This window comes from Saccostrea echinata, unplaced genomic scaffold, assembly GCF_033153115.1.
Source record: "Saccostrea echinata isolate AGI-Se365-2 ecotype Australia unplaced genomic scaffold, CSIRO_AGI_Sech_v1 ptg000010l, whole genome shotgun sequence".
NCBI lineage: Eukaryota > Metazoa > Mollusca > Bivalvia > Ostreida > Ostreidae > Saccostrea > Saccostrea echinata.
The window spans coordinates 3,635,852-3,660,000 of record NW_026889759.1 but is presented as its reverse complement, the minus strand read 5'-3'; the positions used below and the strand labels follow the sequence as shown (position 1 = coordinate 3,660,000).

Here is a 24,149-nt window from a genome sequence, read left to right as displayed (position 1 = left end):
TCCACTCAATACCATACTCAAAATCTCTCAGGAGGAAGCCATGGCCAAAATAATGGACCAAAACCACAAACAAGTAGAGCATGAAACCAAAGAACTCCACAGGTGTACCAGTGGTAAACTGGCTACACATCTAAAGGCAGTGATGCATGAAGAGAATTTGTCCAAAAAGAAAAGCCAGCTGGAGATGGAACAAGCTAAACAAGAACACGATGAGAAAACGTCCAGACTTCGCCAAACTGTCCTTCACTTGATGCCAAACTTCAAAAATAAATTGTAACAGAAATATGTCACAATAGAAAATTTTAAATGTTTCCTTGTATTTTGCACCCCACCGTTTTCAAAAAAATGTAACAACAGAAAATATCAATTATAAATGTGTACTTGTAATGTGTACCAACACCTTCCCTTGTTGAACTTGTGAACTTTGCATACCAAAAGCTTTAAAAAAAAATCAGTCTCATTGCATTATATTGCAAATAAATAAGAAATAAAGCAAAATGATTTTTAGTGTTGTATTTTTATAAAAGTGTATAAGCACTCGAAAACACATGGCACAAAAGACAGTTCATCATATCTGTTACTTGTTCATTTCTCCCGTTTCTGTTTCTTTGCTTTCATTCCGCTTCTCACAGTGTTCAACAATTTCTGAAATGCACAATGGAATTCATCATTATCTCCCTTTAATCCAGACAAGCAACTTCATATTGGCATATTTAAGTTGTTCAGTTACATGTATTGGAACTACTGCAGGACAACAACCACAAAAAAAGAATCCCACAATTGACAGTTTTTAAGTAACTGAAGAAAATTTAGATCTCTTCAGATGCATGGCAATGTGTGCATTTCTAACTTACTTGACATGATTTCTTTGTAAGCTCTTGTTGCTGGTGAGTCAGGAACTTCAGTAAGGAAGGACTTCCCTGTATCACAGCATTTACCTGAATATCAAAAAACTTTAAAAAGTCACAGTTCATTCTTATTATATACATCAACATTATATACAAGTATGCTGTAAACCAACTTCTACATGTACATGTTTTAGCATGAGAAAAATATCTGTGAGTTTCATGACCTACCGGTAAATAATCTTTTACTAGCAAATATATATTGTCATGAATCTTTTTTTCAGTTGTGTATTTATGTAAAATATTCTCTCAGTCACAAAAATTAAAAGTGGCCGATTGATTTCAGACTGACATATCATGAATACAAGTTGTCCTGAATAATAGTTTCTTATCTACCTTGTACAAATACTTGTTACCAATGCTCCATTTGATAATTTTATCAATATCTATGCTCCCATTTGATAATTTTATCAATATCTATGCTCAACAATGTCACAAAATGTTTCTGCAAAGAGTGTGGTGTGATGTTGGTAATACAGCAACTCGGACAACATTAATCTCCAGAAAATCAGTTATTGTCACATATTTACTGATACTGCTTTTATCAATTATACAACCATCTTGATTGAAGTTTACCTATTCTGGGATCTAGTGGGAGAGAACCTAGAAATGGTACATTCATGTCCTCAGCCATCTTCTGTCCTCCCCCCGTGGTTGCTGGGAATATCTGTGTTGAAACCTGGATAGGGAAACCAAATTCTTAATCATCTGAATTTTAAATCTCAAATCAGGGAAGGTAACTGCTGAACTCTTGTTTACAGATAAAACATTTTACAATCTCAACTAATTTTGAAAGGGGTCTTAAAGACATTGATTGTGTAATATACTTCTGAATAAGGTACCACTAAAAACTTAGTGTCAACTCACTTTACATTTAGGACAGACAAAACTGCTCATATTCTCCACCACTCCAATGATGGGCAGATCTACCTTCCGACAGAAAGTAATTTCTTTACGAACATCTAAAAGAGCAACTTCCTGGAAAAAAAAGAAATTGTAAAATTAGAAATAATAAAAAATTCCTATATATAACCCCATTAAACATATTACTGGACCATATTTTGGAAGTTCAATAACATTGTATAAAAAGGTAGATAAAGTGCTCCCCCCCCCCCCCCCCATGCCTCAAGAATCAAATACATTATTCTCTCAGAATTAGGCCGACAAACCTGAGGTGTTGTTATAACTATGGCACCATCCACATCACTCTCTTTGAGGTACTGGGCCACAGACAGATGTTCATCAGAGGTCCCAGGAGGGGTGTCAATCAACAGAAAATCTATATCTCCCCAGTCTACATCCCGTAGAAACTGCTTTATCAAACCTAGAAATGAGATGATGAGCTTATTAATCAATGGCAACATTCATCAATTCTTTTTTTAATTAAATAATAACTTAACAATATTATGGATTTCAAAACAGTGCATTTTTTTTAACAACGAATCCCATAAGAGGATTTATCAAACTATTTATTAATACAAGTCTAAAATAATAATATTCCAAATGATTTATCTCATTTGAGTTAAGGTATTATAACAATTGGTACCATTCTTTTTTGGACCCCTCCAGATAACTGCTTCATCTGCCTTAGACAGCAAAAATGCCACCGACATCAGAGACAAGTTGTCATCAACATACTGAAATAGAGTCATTGTCATCAACATACTGCAGTAGACATACTGAAATAGATTGTAATTAACATACTGAAATAGATAATTGTCATAACATACTGAAAAAGACTGCAAATCAACACATTAAAAAAGATTGTCATCAACATACTGAAATAGATAATTGTCATAACATACTGAAATAGATTGTAATCAACATACTGAAATAGACTGTAACCAACATACTGAAATAGAGGGTCAACACACCAAAGGTTTATTAAACACACTGAAACAGACTAGATGTCATCCTACTTGTTCTATCAAAAAACTTCTTTAATTTAGCTCGATCATCATTATTTTAACTTATACTTTAAGTATTTCCTTCTGATTTGATTTCAATATGATTTTTTTAAAATTTTATTTTCATAATTTATCACATTTTCACTATAGTGTTAAGTTTACTGTTTTGAAACTGTAACAAAAACAAAGCTGTATACAATTCTGTCATCAACCACTCTCAGAGAAATGAAATACTTTGAACATCTTATAACTAACCTCTATAAATTAAGATCAAAGTACATAAACTAGATATTCAATTTCTTTCTTTTTTATCAAGTGAGCTTTGCTAAAAGATATTTATAAATGGGTGGAGAATTTTGTGCACACCCTTAAAAGTTTATGACATGACATTATCTTATGAAAATTCATACGGAAAATTTTTTATAGAAAAGTTTTATAGTCAATATAAAACTATTATTTTTGTTACTCCTTGGGCATCTCTAAGTGTAGGGAGACTAAACTGTATTGCACAAAACAATCAACTTTGCAGGAATGCAAACAGCATTTAGACCTGTCTATAATTAATTCATGTTCAAACAGTTACAGGAAATATGAATGATTCATGAACTTTCATGTGTGTTAACACCAGGCTCATTAGAATTTTGTCGTGAAAATCGAAGAAATGTTCACATTTCAGTGACTTACAAAAAGGTTCATTTTCTATTTAAGTCTTACTTTCTTATAGCCTACACAATGCCTTTAAAGTCTAGTCAATGTAAATTTTCACATATATGCTTTCAAACTTTATTAACACATTAGAGTAATGACTTCATGAAAGCATTCATGTGCAGCTTTTCTAAAATACTGAAGAAAAAAAAATCGATCAACCTGCCCTTTAATCTCTATTATTTTTTCCCCCTTCAAACCCATCACTATGATCTGATCCAATCTCTGAAATGGCAACTGTTGTTATGGTTGGCATGTTTTTGCACTTTGCTTACATTTGTTGGTTGTTTTTTTTTTGCCTCTCTTGAAATTGTCACTTTAGAGTATAAATGCATCATTGACATTTTAATATTCTGCAATATCTGCAATAACCTTCTATTATCTTAATCTTAAATCAATATTATAGAAAACATTAAAATGTTCAGGTGTTGCTATGTAACAAACTTTCTGCATATTAATGTTGGGGATCGGAACGGAATACACTGTGCATTAAATTCATTGTCAATACAACAATGGGGGCTGTCCAGCTACATCAATATCATCATATTTCAACAAATACTTATATGCCCTTCTCTGGGAATATGTAAACACTATTAAATATTGCCATCCATTAGTCTTTGATACAGAGATAGACTGACTGATAAAAAGTTTCAGCGGCTCATCACGTCCAATAACTTACAATGAAATATATATGAGGCTGAACTAAAGACGCCCTTGGGTACCGAAGTATTGGTTAATTCATGCCAATGATCTACATAGATGTTGGATCAATTCATCACACTGTATCACGATTATGTTCCAGCTAATTGAAGACTAGGTAGAAATTAGGTAGAAATTGCCTGTGATCATGATAGAACAAGTGAATAAAAGAGATCTTTTTGAAATAAAGTTACTTTTTTTTTTATTGAATAACAATTATGGGTATACATACCACTGGAGACCAGCCAGATCCACTCTGATGTACCTATAAAATACAGCATAATTGTATAAAAGTGAAACTAATTGCATTACTGTACAAAACACATTTGATGTGAAAAAAAAATGTACTAGTATTTGTTCAATTGAACAGAACACAGTTTGAATTAAGAGTGTAATTTATGTGCCTTTATATTTGTGATCCTTTTGAGTATCAAATACAATCTGTACCACACAAAGCAAGTAATGTTTAATTGTACAATATCCGGCTTTATATGGCCAATTAGAGGATATTCAATGTTTATAGTAGTTGGATATGGAATTTAGTTCACAAGTGGGACAGGTTTTTAAAAAATATTTTCACAAGTGCAGAGCAAAATCCAGTCTTATGGGTGAAATAAATTCCATATCCAATTAATGAAAATTGAATATTGATCCTCAACATTGAATTTTCTGTCTGTTACATTATTACAATGTGCTGTGAATACAGGACCATAAGACTAATGCAAAAGATAAAGAACTTTATAAATTTGAACAATTCGACAAATTTAATTAATTGTAATTTGGCATTATGATAAAAATTCATTTAAAAATGAAGTACATGTAGTTATAGTTATAATTATTTTTCACATAGTGAAAAATTTCTCTTGTTATCTTCACAGTGTGAAAATGACACTTGTGAAAATATCAATTTTATTCAGTGGACAAATGACAGTATTTCACAAATGAAAATGAAATATTTCTGACATGTCTAGTTCTATAACAAAGCATTTCACTTCTGCGGAATTTCCTTACCTGTTCTCCCTCTACTCCAAAGATTTTGGGTAAAGAAGGGCCACAAATATCAACATCTAATACACCGATCTGTGAAGAACAAATAGCAAAGTTGAGAATTACTTTCATCATGTTCATAGTACAGTAAAACTTGGTTATACTTAAGCAAAGTCCTTTGGACCTGTGAATAAGTTCCTCTATATCCATAATTTGTTATATCCGAATAACAAATTTGTGTATACTGTAGAACACCAAATTTTCATGAAGTAACTATTTAGTATTTATAAGCAAGATAAAATTTTCATGAATTCTGGTTATTGCTGTATTAATGACCTTGATGGGAAAAAAATAATACACAAGAATAAAATTAAGCTCTCGCAAATAAAAAGTGATTTACAGCATATAGCATATTTGCAATATACACATTTCCTTCATCTATGACTACCAAATATGTTTTTTTATATCAAGGAAGTAATTATGAAAGTATTGAATGCTAAAACTATGTTGGAAAACTAAGGTGTTTATGTTGAATTAAAATTCAGAATTAAATACTTTATATGAAAAATAATGTCAGTTCAGTGTTGTAAGTTTTGAGATCTTAAATGATTCAAATTTCACTTATTTTTTAACTTTACAGGACACAAAATCAATTTGCTAAAAATTTTGCTGGAGATTTAAAAACAAGAGGCCCATGGGCTGCAATGCTCACCTGAGTAACTATGGCCCTTCTGTTCTTTAGCAACAGATTTCTTCCCTTTTTCCAATGTAAAATTAAGATAACATAATATGGCCCCACCCTACCCCCAGGTGTCATGATTTGAACAAACTTTAATTTACACTACCAGAGGATGCTTATATATAAAAGTGACTGATTATGACTGTGCTGTCCTTAAGAAGGAGACTTTTAAAAATTTTTCCTATGTATTCCTTTGTAAAACTTTGATAGCTCTTAGTGGCTTGACCTTATCCCAAAGGGTTATAATTTGAACATTTGAATCTACACTACCTGAGAATGCTGCCATATAAATACATGTATGACTAATCATGCCTTTGCTTTCCGTAGAAGAAGCTTTTTCTTATATATATACGTGTATAATTTATTCCTATTTAAAACTTTGATCGCCCTTTATGGCCCCATCCTATCCCTGGGAATTATGATTTGAACAATCTTAAATTTACTACCTGAGGATGCTTCCAAATAAATATAACTAATCATGACTTCGCTGTTCTTGAGAAGAAGAATTTTAAAGATTTTTCCTATATATTCCTAACTAAAAATTTGATCACCCATAGTGGCCCCACCCTATATCCAGGGGTCATGATTTGAAAAAAAAATTGAATCTACATTTTGTCAGAAAGCTTTCACATAAGTTTCATCTTTTCTGACCCAGTGGTTCTTAAACACCCAATTTTATGTTGAAGCCCCAAAAATCTACCTAATTCAAGATCAATAATATACCGCCTGTCAATCATTAAAAAAACAATAGCTTCTGATTTGATTGACGGGCCAGCTACGTGGGCTACCTGATAATCTGAGTTTGCATGTTTTGAAAACAATTACCTGGTCATGCGTCAAACGCTTTCATGTACCGCGTGAATGGTCGCTTTGTATATACTCTGATTAAAAAAAATCATGTCGCTGTTATATTGGTTGATAATTTTATTTTTAAAAAATAATTGAGAGTAGATAATTAAACAATGACTTCGTGATTTTTTTTTTTCAATCTCCACTGCTGTTTTGTACTTGTCAGCGATATGACGTCCAAGATAACTGTAGAACTTTTCGAAGAAAAATTAGGGATATTCAAGCCCTCTCTTCCTTCAATAACTGAGATCCGGAGAGAGAAGTTTCTGTAGCAGCACAGACCGATAATTCTTCCGAGATCCTTATTCAACCTTTGCCTTGATTTTAAGAATTGTACGTAATACCCTTGTCGACCTTGCACTTGGGTACACAGAAACTCAATTCGCCGTAATTGGAAACAATCGACCCTCTCCCCCACCATTGAAAATCATAACAAAATGCAATGGATTAAATGAGAAAAGATATTTATACTAATATGTATCTAACGCCGTGAGTTACGAAAGATTCTTTTTATATCCAAATCTGTAATTAGGACATAAGAACACGGACCCTCGGAAATGGTGAATATTTGGACACCATTGTTCGCCAGAAAAGTAAATAATGTTCCGATCGTGGTAAATATCCACACAATATTTGGAATCTTTTTATTTCAATATTCACACTTAATATTTTATAATAATTTCTTGTATTGGTGATTAAAATATTGATGATTGCTTTGTAGTTTTTACCCGTTTTTTTTTTTAATTTTATGATTTAAAAAAAAGAGATATCTTTTAATTTTTTTTTCTAAAGATATCGACAAAAACGATAAGTCTACAAATTTTTTATTTCAGTACATCAGTACATAATTTATTTTAAATATTTCCACTCAAAATTATGCACAAAACGTGTAATGTTGACCCTGATTACCAAAAGCCAGACTTCCTGTGTAATGCAGCATGTATAGGGATTTCTGACATCTTTAGTATTGGGACTCTCCAGGTAAATAACACCATACCAAGACCATTCCCCCTCCTCAGGTAACTGTACGGTAAAAAAATAGGGTCTTTAAGAGGAAGAAGTTTTTAATGACGACCCCACCCAATTTTTACTATATCTTAAGTATCTCCCTTTGAAAGAAGGTGTGGCCCATTATTTGTACCAGTACACACTTGAATCTCCTTCATCCAAGGATACTCTGTGCCAAGTTTGGTTGAAATTAGATGATGAAAACGTGAAAAGTTTACAACAACAACAAAGCTGATGATGACAAAGGCAGACAATAGACAAATGTCAATCAGAAAAGCTCACTTGAATCTTTGGCTCAGGTGAACTAAAAAATTTTCTATTTCTGTAAATTTGCTATATCCATGTTCATACTAAACGAGTTTTACTGTATAGTGTCAATATCAAACAAGAATGTAAAACAGTTTAAACTAATTGCTCCCATGACCTTGAATTTTGAGATCTGACCTTGACATAACTATGACAATAAACCTTAAGTTTATGTCATCTAGTGTAACAAAACACTCAAATATAAGTTTAAAGTAATTTCAGGGAAAAGTTTTGACACAATTTCAACATCTCATTTGACCTTTTATTTAAAATTTGGCTTTAACTTTCATCTAAAATGTTCAATTAATATTGAATTTAATATACAGCCAAAAATCCCATGTAGTTCACTGGTTATTGGCAGGGTTGAGATTGTGTACCAAAAAAAAAAAAAAAAATTAAACAGTGACCCCAAGAAAAGGAAATTAAAAATTAAGCTTTTAATAAATACCTATATGTATAATCTTCACACTAATTGGAGATAACTAAGCTTACTTTCTATAATATTCAAACATATTATCTATATAGGGTTTAAGTCTGCTGGGTCATAAAATAATTTAAGATGGCAACTACTGTCTTTTAAAATACCTGACCTTAACATAGAATATCATATGTAACCTAATAAATGTCTTGGTCTCTAGAAAAGTGTGTATTCATTCAAAAAAATGGTACCAATACATCTAAAACTGTCATTCTCCAACCCCCTCTTTGGATCAAATTATTTCAACCTGTCAATTTTCAAAGAAATAAAATAAATTTTAAATACAAGGTACTGATGCATGGACAGGAACACTGTCTGCATGATACCCCCAGCAGCTCAAAAATATAGGATTAGATTAACCAATTGTGAAAACATTGAAATTCAGTTAATACCATAAATTTAATGTCTGGGCAATAGATTCTACAAATTTTTTAATATGTGTACTGCTTAGGAATATCATTATATAGGATTTACTTATAAAGAATGTCCATTTAAAGTTTAAAACATCTTAATTCAAACGAATTATTGGGGTTAACTTGCAGGTAAGTTGTGGATCACTTGAACAATATTTGTGCAGGACTATTGAAGTCGGATACACACAATGGAAAACAGGCCCTTTAAATATCTATATTGAATCTTGACAGTTGAACCGAGGGTATTTGCATTTTAAACAAACCTAGGCCTTATGGGTAAGAAACAAGTTGTCATGACGGCACTGTGTTGTATAGGGCAGCGGACATTACGTGAACCATTAGATATAGGTGTGATTGCCTTCATTTAGTTGAAAACTTAGGTAAGTCTAACTTGTCACAGATTAAGGAAGCAATGACACCACCATATGTTTTATTACTTAACCAACTTTTACATAGATTTTTAATTTTGATTTTTTAATTTTTTATTTTCATTGATGAAGAATTTCTTTTATCAATATGAATTTAGTTAACACAACGGCTTGAATCAATATTTGGTGAATCCCTTTACCATTCCGACACCTTGTTTCATCAAATATGTATTCCAAACAAGTGTCATCGTAACATCAATCAATACTATTGCCTTTCATTCTTATCATCAAACAAAATTACCTTTTTCATGCTATGCTACGTGTATTTGTTATTTTTATATTGCTTCTTTAGCTACCTTGTCAAAAAATGCTAGCAGCTTCTGAATGGAGCACGGAATTGATATTTTATATCAAAATCAATCACAATGGGAAAATTATACACTAAATCAATATCGTGTACTTGTAATGAAGAAGGCCATTTTTGAAGGTGCTGATAATTTTACTCCACTTCACACCTGATTCAATTCTCTATGGTCTAAGGTGAAATTAAATGTCAGATTATTGAGGTACATTTAAATGCAATTAAATCTCTCCCAGATTGTTTTCCTATTGGTCACTTTATTTGTTTGGATTATTCGGTAAGAAAGATAAATTCCCTCCTAAGTGTATACCCAGATAGTACAAATGGTCTATGGGTAAACATTGAGAAGCCTTATGTTCTTATTACACTAACACCACAGTGAGATTGTAGAGTATCATTTAGATAGAACAGAATAACCAGCCTATCCAAAATGATAAGTTGTCTGGAGTGTCCACAATCATTTAAATATTACTTTGTTTACATTACACTTAGAAGAATGGGTTTTATCAAGATAAAGGGTTTATTACTCTGTTTTATTATCTTAATTTTCCCCCTTTTATGACTGTGCTGGATTTGAACAATCCCATCACGAAATTCTATCCTACTGTTATATTGTAAAAGGGACATTTCAAACCATTAATAAATGCTTGTTAATTCAAAATTTTATAATTTATAAACAATGGTTTTTAAAGAATAAACCATTTATAAACAATGAATAAAACCATTTTCCATTCATCCTCCAACCACCACAAAAATTCAAATTTAATTTCATTCCAAAATGCAATTCATGGTTTTAAAAAAAATCACACAGAAGCAAAAGTTTTTAAAAAAATCGATAATCCTCAGAAGAACTGTTTTAGGATAAACTAAATTTTTTTCTTACTACCTACAATTCCCTAGGTAATACCTACAATTTTAAATTTATTTAAAAAAAAACAAACAAAAAACAAAAGTGTGTGTGTGTGTTTTTTTTAAAAATCTTAACACTAAATACAGTAAAACTCTCTTATAAGGAACTTGAATATAAGAAAATCTCAATTATAAGGAAATTATATTTTCCCCAATTCCTCATATCTTTATACTTTCTTATATGGATATACAGAATCTCGGTTATAGGGAACTAAAATTCATGCCCCAAAACTTTCTAATAAGCAAGTTTTACTTTAACTTGATACAACATCAATATAAATATCACTGTAAAAACTCTTTCTTATAACATGGTTGTCTGAATCAATACATTCTACTTGGAACCATTTTGTGAACATGTATTGAACATTCAGTATCTGATAAATCCAAATCTTGCCCCCACCAAAATTAATCTTCCTTAAATATATATGCATTTGTTTTATTTTTTCCCAGTATATTACATAGAGGTATTTAAGGCAGGACTGAACAGATTTCTATGGATAAGTGAACTGAATAAGTTTTAATTTCTTATGAACTGCATATTTCCATATTTGATACTCAAAACTTGCAAATATCAATATTTAAATGTACAAACATTGGTATTTCTAATTTGTATACTTATCCCTTATGACCTTGTGTGGAAGGTAATCTCAAATATCCCATATATTAAATTTGATAAATACCCTGTGTAGTAACCAATTTCAATGTGTCATTTAGATAAATTAACTTGCACACTTAATTGACAAGGTGCAATTTAAATCATGCTGAATTTATGCAAGATTTTTACACAAGGCAAGTGTATTAAATCCTACCACATATCAAAATTTTTCTTTTTAGCTGAAAAGCTTGGTAGGGAAGCTATGGTATGACGCTCCAATAATACTGATTGACAACCGATAGCAAAATCAAATCAAAAGTTACGTTCACAAAAGCCTATGGGAGATAAACACTCTGAACAAAAGACAGGTATTCCTGGCTATGATAAGCTTAGATTAATTTTTAAAAGTACGGGTAGTATAAGATTATTTTCTGACACTTACCTGTTTATCTGCAGAAAGGCCATGTGCAAGATGGGCTGTAAATGTGCTTTTCCCCACACCCCCTTTTCCTGATAATATGACAAGCTTGTGTTTTATTTTCGACATCTTTTCTGTAATGTCCCCCAAATCTGAAAAATGTGAAGAAATGATAATCATTGTTAAATTTTTAACTTTTATTATGTACCCCTGTGTATCAATTTTTCAGAAGAACAATGATGCAATTTTCAGTCAATTTTATAATTACCTGGGTCTGGTCCCTTAGGTTTTGTTGCACACACATTTTGGTTGGGACAGCCCTGACAGGATGAAGATTTTCCAGCTTGATCACTTTCAGTCCCAGGGCAATCTGAAAAACATGTTTTTATTGGACTCTCTTTCTTAAATTCAAATTAAAATTATATAATTATTGTGAGACAGGTTTTGTGATACCTTGAATAAGTGAAATTAGACCAACATACTAAATTTGAAAACAGAAAATGGTATTTATTCTCTTGTCCTTATTTTATGGGGGAAAAACATGATTTTTTTCTTTTTCCCATTCATACATATAATATACAATACTAAGATAATGAAAATGTACAAGTTTACATAATATTTACACATTTAAGCCCCCAAGCAGATCCTGTGACAAAACCATACAGATAAAGACTCATTTTTGTAAAAATACACTTCATATAACAGATATAATTGAATGCACCATATCTTTTCTACAGCAAAACATGCTTATAACAAGTGCCACGGACAGCATGGACAAACGATTTTGCTTTGTTATAAACATAATTTCTTATATCCATTAAGTTCACAATATATTTTAAAGCCACGGGGAATGAAAATCACTGCGCTGTAAGCATCAATTTATTATAAGCATGTTCGCTTTTAGCATGTTTTACTGTAACAGTATATCTAAAGAATAGAATTGTTATAAAATCTATGTACATCATAAGTAATCAAGGTGTTATTTTCAAATCAGTTTGCTGCTAATAAAGTTACGATTAAAATCTAAGTTTAAATTTGGTCAAGTATTTAGCCTGAATATATTTATACAATAACTAGACTCAAAATATTTTGTCTGCACTTTTTCCTTAAGGAAAATTTAACAAATTACAAAGGTCTATGTGCTACACACAGCATGCATGGATAGTTTCATATATCATGTATATATTGTTAATCTACCAGTAGAACTATCATAAATGTGCAAAATATAATGTATGACAACCCTCTGTCTTTAAAACTATTCAATCATTGTTTCGCCTATATATCTTATTTAAAATGTGAACATATTTTGTAGAATGAAATTGAAGTGAAAGTAGATTTTTAAAATACGGCTCCTTGACAAGATATCAGATAAAACCATTACTCGAGACTGAAGTTAGCGCTTTTTGGTTATATAAATGCCTCTTATATGTTTCATTTGTTCCCAAAAATACTCTAATACACAGTATCTAAGGTAAACATTGAAAAGATTGAAATAAAAAAAATAATATACGATTCTCGCCTAGCATTCAAATATATAAATCGTCTATAGACCAATAAATAGTGAAATTATCATTAAAATTTTAAAAATGCAGTTAGAGTGACAATTTTTAATCAAGGTATTGCAGAAAACGAGAGGAATTAAATAACTTACGTTCAGGTGCGTTTGCTGGTATGTCCGCCATTTTGAATTACAGTTGTCGTTCTTTGCAACGCCCTCTATTAGACAATCGTTCCAAAAGCATTTCGGGAAAACATAAGAAAAGCTGCTTTTTCTTTGTGGAAAACAATGGAAAATAATTTATTGTCAGCGTCTTTTGTGCCTAACAGTACTTTAACTGGGCCATGGTACAGATATAAAGGTTAGTTAATATCGACAACATATATGCTTTAGCTAAATTAAATGAAATTGAAAATTATCAAAGTATAATTATAGTTCAATTACTGTTGCGCTGTTGTACATTATCGTGTGTCTGATGAATGCAGCTATTTTAGGAAAATGCTAATGAAATACTATTAAAATAGGGGAAGTTGGATATTTCATTCCACATACATTAGAAAAAAATCTATGCACTTTCAAGAAAGGGGGGTGGGGTGGCGCTGCTGATTATTTAATTATAAAGATTAACTCCAGTGACAGGCGCATATCATTCCCTTATATAGATAGCTAGGGGATTGGGAAAATACACCTAACTTTTCATAGGTGTTGGAACCCGGGGGGGGGGAGGGTAGGGGGCTTACCCCCCCCCCTTTTACTGGTCGTTATCTCCACATTTTCAGGCAAAGCTAGACATAATATAGGCATTGAAAATTGGGGCTTAGCCCCTCTCCCGTCTCCAATGTTTTTTTTGGGGGGGGGGGTGGTTTAGCCCCCCACTTTCAATTTGCTTCCGACGCCTATGCTTTTTATTGTGAATTTAAGGTTTTCTTTTATCATCCATCCCTTCTTAAATTCCTTTTGCCAACCTCACTATATGTATGTACCCAAGGCCACTTCCTTTAAAACTCAACGTTGATCTCTCAAACTGAAAATATTTATATCAGACTATCCCTCTCTCCTCCTATACCTTTATTGTAAAAGAAGCATGTAGTCATCAATGCCAACATATATACATTATATACATATACTATGTACAGTTGATAAGATAATATTTTTGTAAATATATATATTTCTTATGATTGAATATGTTTGCCAAAAAATCTTTTTAAGGTATAAAATGTGTCTTTTAAAATAGCATGTGACTTCTTTAATTAATTGTATTCTTTAGCTTAAAAAGGATATTCATTTGTGCATCTGACTACATATCAGGCACAATTCTACCGCATGATAGCACATATACAGTGTGTGTATTAGGGAAGCTGGACTCGACTCACCTAACCACCTCTTCGCCCACTGAATATAGGATTTAAATAATGTGTATGAAAATGAAAAATTATCAAGTAGCCACAGTTTTAAACCATATTTTGTAACCGAATTCTAGTAACTAGGAAAAAAAGATTTTTGGACTCTGAGACTTGGACATTATTAAACAGCACAGAGAATAGAAGGGGGGGGGGGGGGGTGCGTCTTCCGACAAGAAAACTCTTTAATGAGAAATGACTTAATAGACCTCTGCATAAAGTACCTTTTTGATTCAGTAAATGAGGGTTTATTCTTTTGAAAAGAAAAAAAAAAACAACAAAAACAAAAAACAGAAGATTTTGATGTTGTTTTCACATTTACGAAAGAAAAAAAAACAAAGACTTCCCTCTCATTTAAATCAGCTAAGAATTTTGAGAATGGTGATCTAATTTGCTATCCCCAATTATTTACTATAGACAACCCATATATAGTTTGTCGCTTTTTAAGCAATGAATTGAATTTGTCGGTCATTTTTGCGGTTTTCTTACTATTATAGTCAGGTCAAATATAGATCTTTAGAATCTGATTGTAAATGACGCAATGTTGGCATTTAAGTAAGGATATTTCAACTTTTACGCATCATTATGTAATATCACTAATATGTGTATGCTCCTTTTGTGTTGGTGTTAGAGGGGAACCCGATTAAACAAAATCATTAGACTGTTTGAGTCTTCATATTTGCATTAATTTATGAAACCTCACGTAAAACTCAACCGACTGAAGTTCGGATCTAGATCTACTTTTGGAAAAAGTAATGTTGCATACCCAAATTGCCTGAAACCTATTTGATTGATTGTAGTTCAAATTGCAGCTATGAAATTCGATAACCCCTTAATTGATTGAAGGAACTTCTAAATTAAATTACGAACCTTCTACCTCTATGTTTCGGGAACTTTCATTTTTGATATTCAGTAACTGTGCATTTCTGTTTATACGTTTTCGAAAAGTTGACAACAGGCTTAACTTAAAATTTGCAGACTGAAAGGTGGTTCAAATGCATATCAAGACATAATAAGATGGATTAGTGTGTTTTTATACGATTTGTTTTAGCGTTAACTGATCCAATGACCCGTCCTACCACACTCGGATCAATATCGGATCGGTGCACTTTCCCTGTTGGTTGCTTGGCGTCTCCAAGCACCCACGAGCCTGTAAACACAGACCAGAATCGTCATAATTTTTACCTGTATAGGAAACTTATAGAAGATTAGACCCACTTGGTTCGGTGTTGAGGGATTTAATAACTTTAGTCTTGCTAGGATAGACCGTCTCGGTGTGTTTTCTACACAAGAATTATTTTTTTTTAAACTTTGATTAACATCATTTAGTTTGTAGGTATGTATCTGTTCATCTTTTTTGTATGCAACAAAACATTAATCACTCATTGAATACTAAACTTGTCATTTAAATCACCATGTTTCAATTTAAAAAAAAAGCAATACATGTAACGCAACACTAGCATTATGGGTCATTCTTATCAATCCATACACATTTTGAGATGCACTTTAACTTGTTGTTCCGCCTCTGTTTGCAGAAGAAGTCCCTCTTTATACAGCAGCCCCCAGGATGGAGTATTTGGGCCACACCCAGACAGCTACCTATATGACAGGTCCCAGACTTGGAGGAAGCAACCCCCAAACCTTTCTGCCAAGCATAAGCACAATGCAGTCCTCCTACAAGTCTTACGATACATACCCCGCTCCCTCTCCACTCAGGAGGTCTCTCACAACTCTCCCCTTTAGGCCTAGCACTTATTACCAGACCGCCAGGGTCAACCCAAGTTCAGCGCTCACAAGAAGTGTTCCAGAACCTTTTTCAGCAAAGAATCAGCTCTCTGATTTGGACAATGTTAAAGTTCCCCCAGTGTTTGCTGCAGCCAGAAATGCCTTGTACACAAGGTACACACCAAATGACTGGATGAGTTCAAATCAGGGGAACTACTTGGCGTCCGATAAAGTGAGGAGCATGGCCGAACGTCTGAGACTGGATACTGTCCGTCTGTGCAGAGAAACAGACGACAAGACAAAGAGAACACAGAGCGATGTCGGAAAGAGGCTAGGCGAAAGATTGGGAGATATCCAGTTCTGGAAGACAGAGGTCCAACACGAGACCGATAATATGATCACTGAGATTAATGCTCTACAGGAGGCCAAGAGAGTGCTCGAGAAAGCCTTGGCAGAGACAGAGAACCCCCTCCACATCTCCCAGGAGTGTCTCTATCACAGAGAGAAGAGACAGGCCATCGATTTGGTGCACGATAATCCAGAAAGAGAACTCATTAAGGTAAGAGGGTTTCGTTTAATGTAAAGTTTCTTAAATTCAACATAGGAGTGGTATCTATCAAAAGATTTCCTAGACTGGTCCATTTCATTCCATTTTGCTAACAAGTAAACATCGGCCCTAACTCTTTCAGGAAGTCGACATCATTAAACGATGCCAGGAGAAAATGAGAAACACCGTAGAGAGGGCCAATGTTCAACTAGGGTAAGCATGGAAAAAAACATTTGTTCTGTTTTGACATTCCTTGGTAAAAATTCGGCAAGCGATCGTGAAATTATCATCCATTCTAAATTACTGGTAATATTAGTTCAGGATTGGTTTACGTACTAGGTGTACTGTTATCTAGAATACTGAGTAAATAAAGTATATGCAGGTTGACAATCACATGTAAATTTTTCAGCCATTCATAGAACAGTAGTACGCAGGGAAAATTCTGAAAATTAAAAACAAAATTGAAATGAGAGTGAAAAAGCTGTCCTTGGAGTCTCCACTTTGAAAAAAAGAAAGAAAAAAAAACTGCAACGGGCTTGATATGTGTCTGTTTTAAGGTTTATTTCACCAAACGTTGCATTGAATAACTTTTTTGTTACTCAATTTGATTGGCTGCACATGCCTTTCACCGCCATGGAATATATACATGTATTAGCAATTATTACCTTTCCTTAGAGGAATGTAAAGTAGTCAGACGGATAACAGACATACGTATCTAGCAAAAATGTTTTGAAGCACAGGTATTTCTTCTAATGGTTAGAACAATAAACGATGTAACACCTTATGTTTGAAGATACTTAAGTTATTGCTTTTATTAGCTTATGTCGAGCAGCTCAGCATGAATTAGAAAAGGATTCCGGGGACAAGTTTATTGCCCAGAAACTAGATGAACAATGTTTTGGCCTTAGAAACAGTTCTCGAGGAATTGCCTTCCACAACGGAGTTCACAGAATTGATAATACGTAAGTAAACAATGTTCATGTTCTGAAATACTTGATCCTTTATCCTGTAGCTTGAATAGAGCAGCACAACACGATCTAGAAAGAGATTCATCCGACAAATTCGTTGCTCAGAACTTGGATGAGCAATGCTTTGGAATGCGCAATCAGTCACGTGGTATTGCGTTCCATAATGGCGTTCACAGAATTGACAGAACGTGAGTTGGTTGTGTGGAGTTGCCGTTTGCCGCCTGCTATTCTTCTGTTTGATGAATTCTGTTGAATGCTTTTTTCTGAATTAATTCCACTGTTTTTTTTCTGTAAAACAAACAAATATAAGAGGAACATCCATGTGCAAATAAAAACTTTTGATTTGAAATATAAAAGAACACAAGCACACCCTAAATCCATGACTACTTGTCTTGCTTGTTTTAACACCTCTTTACCATTGCACAATTTTGGAGAACCACATCAAGAAAATGTACTTGACATAGCACTTAAACTATTTCTACGCCAATATATGTAAAAATTTACAGTACAGCTTACATATCAATGTCTTCACCTCACAATTTTCCATAAAACAAGCACCTTGCATTCCTTTTCCCATTCGAGTCAGCAGTGTCTTTGCAAATAGCATTTGTGTGTACGTCCATGTATATGAATCTAACATCTATAGTTTAGATCTATGTTTAATGCTTATCCATATTGTACTGTGCGTTTGACAACTCGTATTTAAAACAAAATGTTGTAATTTTGCATTGGTCATTTATGATTCATTTTATATAATAGCGTATCCGTGCCTGAGTCCTGGGCTAAATTTAGCAATGACAACATTCAGAGGTCCCAGAGCGAACGGGCTGCCTCTAAACAAATGAGGAACGAGATCGAAAGCGTACTCAACTCGTGCGCCAACGAGATGTGGCAGGAATGGAACGCCGTCAATGTGGCATTGAACCAGAGGATGCAGGAAACCACAGATGCCAGAAATAGACTCCAGACTCATCTATCAAAGGTATTTCTCCTTGTCTAATGAAGTTTAAACACATATTTTTGAAACAAAGATGATTAGACAATAAAACGTTAGATTGTACCATCAACCCCCGCCAACAGTAGAAAGATTTGTCTTCATATCTAATAACTTTTACAAACGCATTTGCAAAAGTGGTTGAAATGTTCTGTTTGTATTATGTCTATTATGATGGAAATCATCTTGTATTTCGAACACTCAGGTTCTTTTTTTTTTTCGTTGTTTGCTGCAGGTTCTACAGGAGATCTTCGATATGGAGAAGAACATTGAACTGTTGAAGAAGGCCATCCAGGATAAACAGGCACCAATGCAGGTAGCCCAGACCCGTCTGGATACCAGAATACGCAGACCCAACGTCGAACTGTGTCGCGATCCAGTTCAACACAGGTATGATGTTCGGTTTCTCGGGGAAGATGGGGGGTGGGGTGGGGTTGCTCTATAGATAAAAAAAATTTAATGTTTATAGTGTATATAGGGAATACCATCTAGTGGCTTAATATAATGTGAAAACATTATTGCAAATGGGTTTTTTTCCGGAAAATCTCCTTTCTTTTGACGGCGAGCTTTTGTTTTCCTTTATTTTTTCGGACATGAATGTAGATGCGTATATTGAATAATCATGGAAACTTTCGAATTCGTTTTTCAGATTGGTTGAGGAAGTTGGTGAAATCTCAGAAACCGTCGAGTCTTTACAAGCCAAGCTACGTATGGCTGAGAACTCCCTTCAGGAATTGCTCCGTACCAAGGCCAGCTTAGAACAAGACCTTTCTATTAAGAACAACAGTTTATTCATCGACAGGGAAAAGTGTTTGGGCATGCGCAAGACCTTCCCAATGTCACCACGAATTGTCTCCGTTTAAAATGTCATGTAGACTCACCATGAATCAAACTGTTAAAGAATAAGGAAATACTGAAAATGATGATCTTAATTATTTTATTTGAAAATGAGTATTTACAGCCATTCTACTACAACATTGTACAATACAATAATTACATATCAGTATTAAATATAATTTTTCCCAGATAGGCTGTGATACTGTATTTTCGCAATTTCGCATTTCGTTTACTAGTTTTTTTTTCTAGAGTTTACACATTGTTATATGTTAAAACTTGCTCTAAGTCATTGAATGCTTTTGAAGAGCATGAAAATTATGTGTCTATTTATATCACCCACTCAGTATTGTATTGTGTGCAAAAGAAATTTTTATAAAAAAAAATATTGCTATTATAATTTAACATTCCGTCCATCTGGACTTTTATTAATTGTATATGTATATACTTTTACATTTACTGTGATATAAGTCGGTGTCCTTTAACCTGAAAAAGACATTTATTTTAAGGTCTAAATTCATTGTTTTTTGTGATATTATTTTAAACAAAAACTTTAATTCCATTCCAACAACCATAGGAATAAAGTGAGCAAATGCGCTCTCTTAGAAACCGCACCGTGTGTACACGTATTATTGTTAAGTTATCATAGTGCTATCATGCTATTTATATTGCTATATTGCCATCATTCTTCTCTTAATATTGTTTTGCTCAAATGTGATTTTGTATGGTTGGACACTTTGAAATAAAGTGAATGCAGTGTGTGTTCGATGTGTATTTCTTGAAACAAGTAAACAGATATCTTTATATGTTTTGTTAAATTGCATTGATCATTATCAAAGAATTCAAAAGCATGTTAAATTGAGATTGCACAACAAATATTGACAAAGGGTGGCATGTCAATGAATTCAATTATTTTTGAAGTGTGCAGGACTTACTGTTTGAAATACTATAGTAGAAGATGATATGTGAACGATTTAAAATGCTTAGGGAGGAATTTGAAGCGAGTCTTTAATCGAGATTAAGTGAACAAATAAAGCATTGAATAGACCTCTGCTAAATTTCGTTTAGATGTTAAAAGCAAAGAATCAGGCAGGTCATGACTTTAAATTGATTTTGACGAGCGTATTTTGCAAACCACTTGAAGATTCAAAATGTGATCAAGAGTGGTACACACGTCTTCCGAAGCCAAGGGTTTTTGGTCCGCTTCGCTCTTGGTAATTAAAGTTTGTGGGGAGCGAAACGGACCAAAAACTCTTGGGTTACGAAGATGTTATACACAGTGATTGATAAAATTTTGTGTCGTCTCACGCAAGGTAATAACAAAAAGCTACGGGTAATTTATCGATGATTCCGTCATCTTTTCAATTTTCGGAGGAAAGGGGGAGGGATACAAAAAATTGGGAGTCAAAAATTTTGGAGGGGGTCACATCAATGTTGGTAAACCATAGCATAAACGTCCCCTCTTAATGATATAAATCAAAAGGTGATGCTTGAAAAATCCTATTTTATATACACTTCCTCACTCTGGTCACAAGCTACCTTTTTGTCAAGTATGAACCTCTAAAACTTCTCGGCTTCAATGTTCAACTCTTGGCATTTACTTGGTTTTTTGTTTGGGTCTATAAAATAATTATTTTATAGTCATATACATGTGTCTGGATTCTATAATTATTTCCGCATGTAAAATGTTTACGAGTGAAATTGCAAGTTTTTTTTAAAAGATGCTCTCCATTTTTCATAAATTTCACTTAATCCGATACATCGAAAATAAATTCAAAACAAACTCGGGGTTGGGGGTGGGGTGGGGGGTTATGTCCCCCTTTCGACCTTGTAACTTATGTCCAGACTAGAATTTCACTCCTCATCTTCCTGTCAATGAAGTTTTCAAACATTTTTATATTTGAATATATCGCAACTAGCAACCCCGTCTGATTTGTGAAACAAGATTCTGTCTATCCCACTAAATCAAGCAGCTGCCCAGCGCTGTACGTCCAGAAATTGTGCTGTACATTGGAATCATATCGTATTACATGTATTTGTGCGTTTTTATGCCCCCGTATCGAAGATCCGTCTGTCTGTCTGTTTGTCCGCTAAAACTTTAACATTGCCCATAACTTTTGATTGGTTGGAGCTATGGCTTTCATATTTCACATGTGTATTCCTTGTGACAAGACCTTTCTTTGGGTACCACCATATTTGACCTTTTGACCTTGACCTTGGAGTTTGACCCAGTTTTGCAAAATTTTACCCAACTTTAACCTTGGCCATAACTTTTGGTGCTAGGGCTTTCATACATCACAAGTGTAATCCTTGTGGGAAGACCTTTCTTTGGATACCAACAACTTTAACCCTTTGACCTTGACCTTGGGTTTGACCTAATTTTGAAAAACTTTAACCTTGGCCATAACTTACGAACGGTTGATGGTAGGGCTTTTATACTTCACATATGTAATCCTTGTGACAAGACCTTCCTTTGAATACCAACAACTTTGACCCTTTGACCTTGATCTTTGAGTTTGACCTACTTAGGGAAAACTTTAACCTTGGCCATATCTATTGAACCGTTGGTGCTAGGGCTATCATACTTCACATATATAATCCTTGTGACAAGACCTTCCTTTAAATACCAACAATTGTAATCCATTGACCTTGACCTTGGAGTTTGACCTTCTTTCGAAAAACTTAAACCTTGGTCATAACTTTTGAACGATTGGTGCTTCAACTTTCATATTTCACCAGTATATTTCTTGTGAGAAGGCCTTTCCTTAGGCACCATTAATTTTGACCATTTTACCTTGACCTGGATGTTTGACTTACTTTTGAAAAAACTTTAACCTTTTCCATATCTATTCAATGGTTGCTGCTAGGGCTCTCATATTTCACAGGTATATTCCTCGACACAAGACCTTACTTTGGGTACCAACTATTTGATTTGCATTTGAGAAAGTTTAACCTTTGCTATAAGTTGCCATACGGGGGCATCAGTGTTTCACAAACACATCTTATTGTTTTTGTTTATTGTGATTCGTACATACCCGCTGATCTGTCGGTCTGAAAACATGGACTGCCCATTCCAATTGTTTCCCCACACCAGTGAGCAACAGATCTGCAGCCATGTGGCTGAATGCGAGGAGTAAGAGGAGTAATACTGTCGACAGTATACAACCCCTGTCATTAATAATAGCATCTTTTAAAAATCTTCTTCTCAAGAACCACGGGCCAGGAAAGATGAAACTCATGTGGAAGCATCCTTAGGTAGTGTAGATTCAAGTTACTTCAAATCATGACCCCCAGGGGTAGGGCGGGGCCACAATGGAGGATCAAAATTTTACATAGAAATATACAGGAAAAATCTTTAAAAATCTTCTTCTCAAGAACAGCAAAGCCATGATGAGTCATATTTATATGACAGCATCCTCAGATAGTGTTGATTCAAATTTGTTCAAATCATGACCCCCGGGGGTAGGGCGGGACCACAATGGCGGATCAAATTTTTACATAGAAATATATAGGAAGAATCTTTAAAAATCTTCTTCTCGAGAACAGCAAAGTCATGATGAGTCATATTTATATGGAAGCATCCTCAGGTAGTGTAGATTCAAGTTTGTTCAAATCATGACCCCCGGGGGTAGGGTGGGGACACAATGGAGGATCAAAGTTTTACATACAAATATATAGGAAAAATTTTAAAAATCTTCTTTTCAGGAACAGCAAAGCCCTGATTGATCATATTTATGTGGAAGCATTCTCAGGAAGTGTAGATTGAAGTTTGTTCAAATGATGACCCCCCGGGAGTAGGGTGGGGCCCAATGGGGGATCGAAAGTTTTACATAAGAACATATAGAAAAATATTTCTTCTCAAGAACAGGAAAGCTATGTTTAGTCATATTGATATGGAAGCATCCTCAGGTATAGTGTAGATTCAAATTTGTTCAAATCATGACCCCCAGGGGTAGGGCGGGAACACAATGGAGGATCAAAGTTTTACATACAAATATATAGGAAAAATTTTAAAAATCTTCTTCTCTGGAACAGCAAAGCCCTGATTGATCATATTTATGTGGAAGCATCCTCAGGTAGTGTAGATTGAAGTTTGTTCAAATGATGACCCCCGGGGGTAGGGTGGGGCCCAATGGGAGATCGAAAGTTTTACATAAGAACACACAGAAAAATATTTCTTCTCAAGAACAGAAAAGCTGTGTTTAGTCATATTGATATGGGAGCATCCTCAGGTAGTGTAGATTCAAGTTTGTTCAAATGATGACACCTGGGATAGGGAGGAGCCACAATGGGGGATCAAATTTTTTTTTCAAAGGAATATATGAGAATTTTTTTAAAAAAATATTCTCAAGTACAACAAAGCCATTTGTTATATTGACATGGAAGCATCATCAGGTAGTTTAAAATTCAACCCCCTCGGTAATCTTTTCAATACTGAACTGATTTGTGCTTTTGCCTAGCCAATGTGCTCAGGTGAACGATGCGGCCCATGGGCCTCTTGTTTTTTGTTGTTGTTTTTTTTTTTGTATACATACA

At 33.9% G+C, this 24,149-nt stretch overlaps 3 protein-coding genes across 6 annotated transcripts in view; 2 read left to right on the top strand and 1 right to left on the bottom strand.

The window, feature by feature from the left end:
* LOC133184171 (testis-specific serine/threonine-protein kinase 1-like) overlaps positions 1–507 on the top strand; it is a 6,637-nt gene extending 6,130 nt beyond the window's left edge. Inside the window, exon 8 of the mRNA XM_061319079.1 lies at positions 1–507. This exon is cut by the window's left edge and continues 136 nt beyond it. Within this exon, the coding sequence (XP_061175063.1) occupies positions 1–277 (277 nt within the window). The 3' untranslated portion in view covers positions 278–507.
* LOC133184172 (cytosolic Fe-S cluster assembly factor NUBP1 homolog) lies at positions 499–13,395 on the bottom strand. Its single transcript, XM_061319080.1, has 11 exons — positions 13,299–13,395; positions 11,916–12,017; positions 11,672–11,799; positions 5,228–5,296; positions 4,449–4,481; positions 2,452–2,542; positions 2,075–2,229; positions 1,773–1,883; positions 1,482–1,584; positions 855–938; positions 499–645 (listed from the first exon to the last, which is right to left on the bottom strand). The coding sequence occupies exons 1-11, from the start codon at positions 13,327–13,329 to the stop codon at positions 578–580; spliced, it is 975 nt and encodes a 324-aa protein (XP_061175064.1). The 5' UTR covers positions 13,330–13,395; the 3' UTR covers positions 499–577.
* On the top strand, positions 9,263–20,374 carry LOC133184170 (tektin-3-like). Of its 4 annotated transcripts, none has more exons than XM_061319077.1 (7): positions 9,263–9,376; positions 16,081–16,829; positions 16,960–17,030; positions 17,636–17,779; positions 18,545–18,767; positions 19,015–19,169; positions 19,429–20,374. In XM_061319077.1, the coding sequence occupies exons 2-7, from the start codon at positions 16,113–16,115 to the stop codon at positions 19,640–19,642; spliced, it is 1,524 nt and encodes a 507-aa protein (XP_061175061.1). In that variant the 5' UTR covers positions 9,263–9,376; positions 16,081–16,112; the 3' UTR covers positions 19,643–20,374. The 4 variants fall into 4 exon arrangements, with proteins under 4 accessions (XP_061175061.1, XP_061175058.1, XP_061175060.1 ...); XM_061319074.1 differs by lacking the exons at positions 9,263–9,376; positions 17,636–17,779 and adding exons at positions 13,400–13,506; positions 17,830–17,973; XM_061319076.1 differs by lacking the exon at positions 9,263–9,376 and adding an exon at positions 13,400–13,506.
* The last annotated feature ends 3,775 nt before the right edge of the window (positions 20,375–24,149 follow it).